The sequence below is a fragment of the Chaetura pelagica genome, unplaced genomic scaffold, assembly GCF_000747805.2.
Source record: "Chaetura pelagica isolate M959 unplaced genomic scaffold, ChaPel_1.0 scaffold713, whole genome shotgun sequence".
Classification (NCBI taxonomy): Eukaryota; Metazoa; Chordata; class Aves; order Apodiformes; family Apodidae; genus Chaetura; species Chaetura pelagica.
Genome location: NW_009952819.1, coordinates 1 through 10,641, shown reverse-complemented (window position 1 = coordinate 10,641; position 10,641 = coordinate 1). Strand labels below are relative to the sequence as shown.

The 10,641-nt window shown below is 49.9% G+C and overlaps 1 protein-coding gene across 1 annotated transcript in view; it reads right to left on the bottom strand.

The window, feature by feature from the left end:
* The window catches only part of KIAA0100 (KIAA0100 ortholog), a 23,328-nt gene extending 18,869 nt beyond the window's left edge, over positions 1 to 4,459 (bottom strand). Inside the window, exon 1 of the mRNA XM_009995112.1 lies at positions 4,422 to 4,459. Within this exon, the coding sequence (XP_009993414.1) occupies positions 4,422 to 4,459 (38 nt within the window). The remainder of the gene's footprint in view (positions 1 to 4,421) is intronic.
* Between the last annotated feature and the right edge of the window lie 6,182 nt (positions 4,460 to 10,641).

The following is a 10,641-nucleotide window of genomic DNA, read 5'->3' as shown; positions in this document are numbered from 1 at the left end:
GGGAGGGGCCGGCCTGGTTTTCTGGGGTTTGGTGGGGAAGGGTCTGACCTTTGTGTGTCAGGGGCAGCAGCGGGTTGGAGCGCCCTGCTCCCCAGCCCCGCCTGCCCGCCGCTCTGCGGGTTCCTGGCCGCGGGAAGCCGGGGGCAGCAGCCTGGGAAGGGCCCCTGGGAGCTCCACAGGTGCCTAAAGGGTGGCAGGGGAAGGGCGGGGGCAAACGGTGCTCCCAGAGGTGTGAGGTGATCGTGGGGTTCCCCACCCCTCACTGCTGCTGTCTTGTTCTTAATATGGTGATGGGGAGAAGGAAAATTTAATCCTTAATAATTTGGGATGGCTAAACCAGGCTGTGGGAAGTTGCAGAGAGCAGATATTACTGAGTTGGCTCAGTGCTGCTGTGGAAAGGAGACATGACAGGAAGGAGCATCATGCAGGTAACAAACACCCCATCAATTGACTCTACATCAGCTTTTACTGCTCAGGAAAGAGCTGCTGGTGTCTCAGCAATTGTTTCTTTTGGAACTGTAGCACCCTTCTGCAGCCTAAAAAAACAGAAAGGATATTTTGGAAATACTTTAGAGAAACAGAGAACAAAGCAGAAAACATCATTAGGCTGGTGCATAATTCATTGCCAGTCTGTACCCTGGATGTTGCTGCCTGAAAAGGGGAATAAGGGGAAAGGCAGGGGAGGAGTGACATGGATAAGCTTTTTGGGAAGCAAACCCTTCATTTCCTCACCTGCTGATGGGAAATAAGATGAAGTCATGGGCAGGTCAGAGAAAGCAAGGAGGGAACATCAATGTTTTTGTTTCTTACAGGAAGTTCTGATGCAGCAGGTCTAAAATAAACCAGACAGAAGTGCTTGTTCACACAGCATGTTGTGAAACTGTCCACTGCTGCAGGATGTTCCCCTGCCTCTGAGCCTTGGGGGTGGTGGGACCAACAGGGAGCATGAAAACCAATGAAGCAGGTGTGGGGAGCTCCTGAGCTGTGGTGGTTTGGTTGTCTGGACTTTCCCTGTCTCAGCATCGTTGGTCTCCAGTCATCATTTCACCCCTGTGTTCACACACCTCCCACCAAGGAGGGTGGGAGTGTCTGGCTTAAGTCCTGACATCAGAAATTGATAAAAACGGCTATAAAAGCTAAATATTAAACTGTATGTTGCTGGTGGCATCTCAGGGCTGGTGGAGATTGGCCCTGCAGAAGGCCCTGCCCGTGCCAAGGAGGAGGAGCTCAGCACTGATGAGGTGCCCATGAGGGCAGGTTGTTGTGGTGCTCTCCAGTGCCTCACAGAGCTTCACAGGGATGTGTTTGTTGGGCTCATAAGCTTGAAATTAAAAGATGCCAATGAGATCTTGTCTGAATTCTGTGGAGGGACAGAGCCTGGAGATCATTGCTTAGTCATTGGTGTTAAAGCCACACGTTTTGGCTCAGCTGTGGTGCCTTTATGTTTTTAAATTATTGTCATTTTGAGAGCTTCAGGAACTGCAGTGGTGCTGTTACCTTTGCACTTCGTTTGGGTTTTTCCTAACGAGCCATTTATTGTCAGTTTTTTACTTTTGTAATTGACAGAATGAACCAATTGGGCCTCGTTAGCCTCTGCATTTTAACTGAGTCAAGTTTCCCAGCTTTATTCACATAGCACTTGTTGAATCCTCTTCAGTGTAACTTTTCTCTTTGAACCTGTAGACATGAGAACTGTAGACATGAGCAAAACTGTTCAGTGGTGGCTTTGGCAATGGGGATCCATGAACATATGGGATTCTGAGTGGACTGTGAGTTGAACTATGAAATGGCAGAGGTTAAAACAATCCCTGTCCCAACCCTTTCTCCCTACAAAACCAGTATTAGTGTGGGTCAGGGCCTTGATCTAGTTTCTGCTGTGAAGGACAGGGAGAATTAGAGGACTTGCATCTTTTCAGGCTGGAGTAAAGCCCAAATTAGGTCTCATTTTTGCTGTTTTGTGCATTGAGTGTGATGACAGCAAGCTGTGTGGTGAGGTGACACGCTGGAGGGAAGAGAGGCCACCGAGAGGGACCTGGGCAGGCTGGAGAAGGGGGCTTCTGCAACTGCATGAAGTTCAGCAAGGCCAAGGGCAAGGTTTGCACCTGGGCCAGGGCAATCCCAGGCACAGATACAGTTTGGGTGAAGAATGGATTGAAGAGAGCCCTGAGGAGAAAGACCTGGGGATGATGGTGGAGGAGAAGCTCAACTTGAGCCTGCACCGTGTGCTGGAGCCCAGAAACCAACCAAGTCTTGGGCTGCATCAAAAGCAGTGTAGGCAGCAGGGCAGGGAGGGGATTCTCCCCTTCTACTTGCCTCTCATGAGACCTCACCTGGAGAACTGTGTCCAGTTCTGGAGCTCCCAACATAAGAGGGGTGAAGCTGTTTGTGTGTAGCACCTACAGGAGTCTGTCTGCTCAGGTAGCTGTGCAGGATCAGGTGTCCTCTCCTGCCTCTTTGGTGCTCCAGTGCAGTGTGGTACTTGCTCCCGTGCTGCAGCAATCTCTGACGCTCCTGGGAACGTTACAGAAGCCAGGATGCTGCTGGGCTGCTCTGAGGAAAGACCTGGAGCATGACACAGCAGAGCTGGCTGGGCACTCCTCAGGCAGGAGTCTTTGCACTCCCAGCAGAGCTGGCCAAGCTGGAGCAGGACTTCCCTGCCTGACCCATCACAGGGCAGTGCTGAGCTCTGCCTCTGCACCTCTACCCGTGCTGGCCACACTCTCTGCCTGCCTCCTGCTCCTGTTTGATTTCAAGCCAAGGTCTCTCTGGTGTGGAAGGTGGGAGAGGCACTTTTAGTCCCTATCTGATCCAGTGTCTCCTTGGTAATGCTACCTTTGCTTCCGTTGGCCGTGCCAAGTGACATCCCTGCTGTCCTGAGGTGGATTTCCCTGGAGCTGACAGCACGTGGTTTCGTGGGTGGGTTGGCTTGTGTGGAACCTGCTCGGCTGGATCATTACGTGAGATGTTTCCTAAGTTCTAGCTGTTCCCTGCATCCAGACAAATTGGATTTGACAGGAACTGAAATTGTCAGGAAGTGGCAGAACAAGTGATGAGAAGAAGCTGGAGCTGCCAGTGGAACGTGCCACGGGCAGAGAACAGTGAGACTGTGTGGTGCCTTGATGGGGGTTTTGCTTTCCTAGTGGGTTTGTGTGTTGATTGTGGACAGGAAAGAAATGAGGTTATGAGACCTGGAAATGCTCTAGGAAAAGCCGTTTAACCTGCAGTGTTTGGGGTGTTAATACAACCTGGGGGATACGTGTAGAAGAATTGGTGAGAAAGGTGAAGCTGAAATAATGTGCACGCAGGCTGGTGAAGCCAACAATTCCTGTTCCTCTCCTGTGTGTAGTTACCTAGCTCCTCAGTGGCATTTGCTTCAGGAGCACATATTGAACTAGCATCTCTGCCACCCTTCAAAGCCTTGTTTTGGGGAGGGATGCTTAAATACATGTGTGTGACTTCTGCAGTGTCCTCTCAAAGACAGGGTTCCCCCCCTGCCCAAGCTGTGTCCTGTTTGAGTGCAGAGCCTTGACTTGCTGTGATCTCTGCTGGCTGGAGCATCCAGTGTTGGCCACAGCCACCCAATCCACAGCCAGGGAGTGTGAGCTGCTCTCAGCCCACGTCTGGAACCTGGCAAAAGCCTTTCCCTTAGTCTGTCTTGTGGGTTTTCTTTAAAGAGATACATTCCTCTGGAACTGTTAGTATTTTAAGGCATAAAAGATTATCCAAGATTGGCCTTGTGCAATTATTTTCTTTTTCATTAACTGAGAAATAAGACCCTGATTTTCTCACCAGATCTCAGGGCACAACAAGAAGTTCTACACGAGAAGTTGTCATGGCAAAGCCTCGACCAGGTTGTCCCGTATGGGGCTGGTTTCCTGCAGGAGTTTGTTTGCAGTGGAGAAATGATTCAGGGACATTTTGAAGTGTGTTTCTTTAGCTGTTGTTCCCTGGCAGATGGAATTCTTTTCTCATCATCTTTTTTGTGTGTATGTGTTAAATTACATCAGGTGTAATATAACACAGATTTTGGCTTTAGATCTGACAGATCTGAGTTTCTTTCTGTACCTTCCCAAGGGCTGGTACTTTTTCCTGGACTGGCTTGTTCATCTTCTAAGCCATTTGAAGAACCAATTTGGTTTTTGTCTTCTAGCTGACTTTTGTAAGCTTCTGTTGTTTTGGTACATGTAAAAAGGAACTAAAAAAAAAAAATCCTTTGAAGATTTAAAAAATGACAGCAAGTTTAATAACCACAAGAAGTGGAAGACTCAGAGAGACAGAACTAGAGCAGTGTCTTTATGGACACACACGGCCTGCCAAGCTTGATTTAAACTGATTCCAGAAACCCCTGTTGGGGAAAAATACCACACAGGAGGTTTTGGATATAGACAAAAAAGCTACACATTTCTGTAGTTTCTTCTTACCTCTTAGTCTCTGGAGAGAGGCCCCTGGTGTGGTACATCTTGGCTCTGGCTGTGCAGTTGGGCAGCCCCCAACCCTGCAGCACCCCCGGGTCTCTCCTGTCTGCTCCATGGGGCTCCTCAGAGCCTTGCCAGCAGCCTGCAATTGCAGCTCACGCAGGGCCCTTTTCAGGGCTATTCTGGCTTCATGAAGTGAGAATTCATCATATTAAGACCCTAATTGGTTGACTGTGTGCCTGACTCAGTGCAGTGGTGGTGGCAGCATGAGGCTGCTTTCCTGGCCGGGTGAGAGGGTGAAGGTGGGATGAAGGACCTTGGCTACATGTGAGCTGGGCTGTGCAACGAGTGCTGCTGTGACAGGTCCTGTCCTGCTCCCTGAGACAGGGTGACAGGAGCTGGCAGCACTGGGCTGCTGGCTTCCCCTGCCTAATCTCTGATGACAGAGGGATGTGCAGGCAACATGGAGACTCAGGGCCTTGACAGATAATTGGAAACCCTCTCACCTTAGCTGCCTTCTCTCCAGTACCCAGCATGGGTAAGTGCTTGTGTGCTGCTGCCTCAGCTGATTTTAGGGGTGTCTCCTCTTCCCCCAGTTCCTGTGGAGCCCTGTGTGAGACGTTGCAGCCATGTCTGACTTTGTGGAAAGTGAAGCAGAGGAATCGGAGGAGGAGTACAACCAGGATGGGGAGGTTGTGCCCAGAGTAACCAAGAAGTTTGTAGAGGAGGATGAGGATGGTGAGTCTGCCTGGCCTGAGTTTGCTGAATGGTCTGTGTGCCTTTCTGCTCTGCTTTCCATCCCACATCTCTGCAGATGGAGCAATAGCTGTGCTAGAATAGCGTGGCCATCTGGAGTGGGTAATCTCAGCTGTCTGAAGTGCTTCCCTTCCTCAGAGTGCTTAGATGGTTTTTATATTTGGCAATACACAATGCACTGCTTGACACCCCTGGGAATGGCAGTCCCACAATTGGATAGCAAGCAGTAAAAGCAGAGGAACTCTCCCAGCATGACCACCCCACCTGTTCCCTCTGCAGAGAGAGCTTGAGGCCATGAGACAAGCAGTTGGGTTGTGGCAGGAGCAGCTGCCTGGGCTGTGTGCAAGTGTCAGTGAAAACTCTGTGTGCAGGCAGTGTGAAGGAAGGTGCTGTTTGCACAGAGCCCAGGAGGAGTCTTGGCAGGTAACCAAGGAGTATGTCTAACCTTGCTGCTCTCCACCCCAGATGAGGAAGAGGAAGAGGAGAATCTTGATGATCAAGATGAGCAGGGGAACCTGAAGGGGTTCATCAATGATGATGACGATGAGGAAGAGGAAGAGGAGGAAGAAGCCAGTGACTCTGGAGACTCTGAGGACAACGTTGGCCACAAGAAGAGAAAGCGCAGTAAGTTTTATGGTGATTGTTCCTTGCAGGCCACAGCATGATGCTCTCACACTGCTCTGCCAGAGAGCAGAGCTCTGCCTCTGCCCTGGCTGTCTGCACTGGCTGGGCAAGCTACACCCTCCTTCTTGGCTGTTTCATTCCCAAATTGGTACAGGGAGACTGAAATTCACCTCTGCTTTCTTCTTTTAGCTTTTGATGACCGCCTGGAGGATGATGATTTTGACCTCATTGAAGAGAACTTGGGTGTTAAAGTCAAAAGGGTGAGTTGTGTTCTCGTGCTGCTGTTGGGGGGGGGGGAGTCTCATCAGGAAAGAGGGGGCTCAACTTGTCCTTCCCACCTGCCCCTGCCCTCTTGCAAAGGGAGAGCAGAGTCCATGAAGGAAGCAGGATCTCTCCTTGTGCAGGCAACTGGGAACTGGCTTCCTAGAGTTTGCAAAACACTTCCTTCTGGTTCCTGAAGGCTCCTCTCTTCCCACCTTTGCAAGACAGTCTGGGCAGAGACAGCACTATGTTCTGTATTTCTGAGTGTGAGGGTGGTGAGACACTGGGACAGGTTGCCTGGGGAAATTGTGGCTGCCCCATCCCTGGCAGTGTGCAAGGGCAGATTGGATGGGGCTTGGAGCAGCCTGGTCTGGTGGGAGGTGTCCCTGCCTGTGCAGGGAGGTTGGAACTGGATCATCTTTAAGTGCCTTCCAACCCAGACCATTCCATGGTTCTAACATTGAGCTTGAGTGTCTGTGCCAGGAATTCAGTCCCTAACAGGCCTCTTTGCTTGTAGCAAAAATTCAGGCGTGTGCGAAAAATGTCTGATGATGAGGATGATGAAGAGGAAGACTATGGAAAAGAAGAACATGAGAAGGAAGCCATTGCTGAAGAAATCTTTCAGGATGGTGAAGGAGAGGAGGGAGGGGAGGCTGTTGAAGCTCCTGTTGCCCCACCAGAAGAGGAAGAGGAGGAGGAGGAAGATGAGTCTGGTGAGCATGGTTGATTGATTATATCCAAAGTTTGTCCTAGGATTAAAGCACAGGAACGAAGACTTCTGAGCTATAAGTGACCAAAGGCTGAAGCCCTCTTGTGGTCAAGCTCTTGCTGGTCTGATGGGTACCATCTTTGCAATTAACATTTTTGGTGGCAGGTTTAGTTTGTGTCTGGACCGCTTTGTCCAGAAGCACATAACATGTGCTGAGGTGTTGAACATCTCCTCTGAGCTGCCTCCAAATTGGAAATGCTTGAAAGGAAGGAAGGCAGGACCCCATGGCACAGCACATGCCCACCTGCTTCTCCTTTTCAGCATCAGCTTGTGCCCGCTGCTGGTACCACCCTGAAGGAGCTTGAAGAATTCTTTGTCTGCTGTCCAGAGCAGAAAGGCCTTTTCTGATTGCACTTTCAGTGCACTGAGCTGCAGATAGTTCCCAGGTGGCTTTACCTGTGTCTGGAAGTTCCTTCTAGCTTGTTATTGTGGTTCAGGACGTTCCTGAATGTCTGAGGTTGGTGTAGGAGATGCTGTGGGCAGCTGGGCAGCCTGGTGGCAGCTTGCACTGGCTGAGCTGAGCTTTGTCAGATGTACCAGTTGAAAATTTGAGTGTCCTGACCACTAGATTGTTTCTCAATGTGCAGATATTGATGACTTCATTGTGGATGATGATGGACAACCTCTGAAGAAGCCAAAATGGCGGAAGAAGCTCCCTGGATACACGGATGCGTAAGTATTGATTGGAAGTTGGCCTGGGGCCTCAAAAACACTGCTCAGCTTCCTGGATTCTTGCAGCTGCAGAATGATTCAGCTTGTGCTTGGGTGCCACTGATCTCTTTCCTAGAGAAACGTGGTGAATTTAAACATGGAGCATTTAGTCTGTGATTTCTTAAATTCCTGACTCCTTCCTTTCTCCCCTGAATTTTTTATAGGGACACCAAACCAGTCCCTTGAGTATTTGCATGTAAAGCTCAGAATTGTGTACTTGTCCATCACTTTTTAACCTGGGTGCAAAACTAAAACTGAGCCTTAGGTGCTCTGGCCTCCCCTGTGTGGCTAGAAGGATATTCTGTGATCTGCACTGTGGGGCTGAACCATGATTTTTGCTTTCCAGTGCTTTGCAGGAAGCCCAGGAGATCTTTGGTGTGGACTTCGACTATGATGAGTTTGAGAAGTACAATGAGTACGACGAGGAGCTGGAGGAGGAGTATGACTATGAGGATGAAGAAGCTGAAGGGGAGACCCGTGTACGGCCCAAGAAGGCTGCCAAGAAGCGCGTTAGTCGGCGCAGCATCTTTGAGATGTACGAGCCCAGTGAGCTGGAGAGCAGCCACCTGACAGACCAGGACAACGAGATCCGCATGACTGACATGCCTGAGAGGTTCCAGGTGAGGGAGGAGAGTGCTGCTGTGTGTGCAGGAAGCATTACAGCTCCCACCAAGTGCAGCAGGCCTGGGACCTGCTGGCTTTCTCACCTGGCTGCTGGCTGGATTTTGGCTTCTCTTCTTCCCTCTTGGAAGGTCCCACCTGTCAAACGTATGGGCTGAACTTCTGCACTCCAGCATAGCAGTGACACTGAATTCCCTGTTCCAGCTGTGCAGGCTATTTTAGTCGTTGTTTCTTTGGCCACTGGGTGCCAGTGTGGCACTCCTGGCAGTGCTGCAGGACTTGTGCTCTGCTGAGGTGTCCTTCATGCTGGATGCTGTTGGTAATCCCACGAGCTGTCTCTCTGGATAGCAAGAGGCAAGCTGCAGTGCCAGAGGAGGTTTGCCAGGGTTTTCTAGGCTGCCCATACACCAGCCAGCACATAACTGTTCCAGAGAGTTTAATCCAAGCATCTGGGACTTCCACTGCTCTCAGCGTGGAGTCCTGTTTGTGCTGCTCAGACTCACTCTGGTATCTCATGTTTTTTCTTAATTTTACCCTGTAATCAGGTTTTCCCTGAACATTATTCAACCTCCCTTAAGTGTCTGTTAAGGTAATTAATTCTGTTCAGAGGTTTGTTACCAGGCTCTGTAAAATGGGATGTCTGAAGCTGCCAGCTTTTCAGGAGAACCTTTTTTCCCATGCCAGTGTGCACAGCACAAGAGGACACATTGTGTGATGCCTTCTGGCTATATGAGGCCTGTTCAGACATTTTGTCTTCTCCACAGATGTCAGTGGTGATTAGAGCAGCCCTCCTGAAGGAGAATTGCCTGGGACTAAATGCCCAGAGGGGGTTTGGAGCTGCTTTATGTTCAGTGATTCTGTTGCTGCGGCAAGAAAAGTGATAACAAGGTGTTATAGATAGATTAGAACAGAGGATGTAGCTGCAGAGGGAAGATTTCATTCCATCCCAGACCTTCCCACACACCTCTGACAGAATTGTTAGCTGCCTTTACCTGGTGTAAAACTAATGCAGGTTTCCTTTGTGCTCAGAAGATGCAGACATTGAAGTGGCATCCTCAGCAAAGCCCCATGAGAGGTACTGAGACCCCATAAGAACCTGCAGCTCAAAACAATCATTTCCAGGCTTCTTCAAGACGTGGCAGCATGAGCCCTGGTGCCACATGTGCTCATCCTGTTGTCTCTTCCCAGCTGCGCTCCATCCCGGTCAAGAGTGCTGAAGATGATGAGCTGGAGGAAGAAGCTGACTGGATCTACAGGAATGCATTTGCCACACCCACCATCTCCTTGCAGGTAAAGGACTATGCCTGGGACTTCTGTCCTAAGAAGACTCGAGTTGCTGCAGATTTCCAACCTGGAGCTGTTGTTCCAGGAGTTTGTTCAGGGGCATGTGGTGCCTGACAAGCCTTTCCTTCTGGTTTTCAGCGTCAAACATGCACCTCTTCATTTTCCCAGCCATGAAACAGGGCAAAAAGAAACACAGAGAAGTTGCAAGAATAATTGTCAGGAATGATGGGAAGATCTCAGAGCACTTAGGGCTAAACCAGTATTGCCTGTGATCTGCTTTCACCCATCAGTTACCTTGACCAGATGCTGCTTCCCTGTTTTCCTCTAAGCCAGTCAGGGCTGGGATGCTTTTTTGTGGGGAGGCTAAATTCCCAGACCACCATTTTCCAGCTTTAACTTGGGCTGGTATTTTGGGAGTCAGCTCAGGAACTTGTGTTTCTCCTTCTAGGAGAGCTGTGACTACCTTGACCGTGGACAAGCCAGCAGCAGCTTCAGCCGCAAGGGGCCCAGCACCATCCAGAAGATTAAAGAAGCTCTGAATTTCATGAGAAATCAACATTTTGAGGTAATCCACAACTTGGCTTCACTGCCAAGGTGAGAGTTCCTGTCTCCTTATCTGGGCAGGATTAGCGGAGGGGTTACTGGAAGTATTCAGGACAGCAGACCAGAAGAGGCTGAGATGCTATAGCTGGTTGCCTCTCCTGGCACAAAATGGTGCTTCATTGGAACATGCAGCTCATCTTGTGTGAGCTGAGGCAAAACAGGTTTTTAAGGCCTATTTGTTGGGGCTGCTATAATCGTATTTCCCTGATCCCAGACAAATTGATGCTAAATGTGATGGAGGAATTTCAGAGTATCCTGAGCCTTGCTTGGTCCATTCAATCCATTCTCTGAGGTGTTGCTTGATGTTGCAGAAGCTCTTGAGTGTGTGTGAAGTATTCTTTGGTGGAACAGTCTCAAGAGCTGGGGCACAGCTTGGTGCATCCCCACACTGCTACCCTGTTGGCTTCTCCCACATGGAACAGAAGCACCCTCTGGACTCATGGCTGCCCAGTGCAGCCCAGTCTCCTGCTTGGTGGTGATGAGTCTCCTTTCTGACCCAGGTCCCGTTCATCGCCTTCTACAGAAAGGAGTATGTGGAGCCAGAGCTGCACATCAATGACCTCTGGAGGGTCTGGCAATGGGATGAGAAGGTGAGGA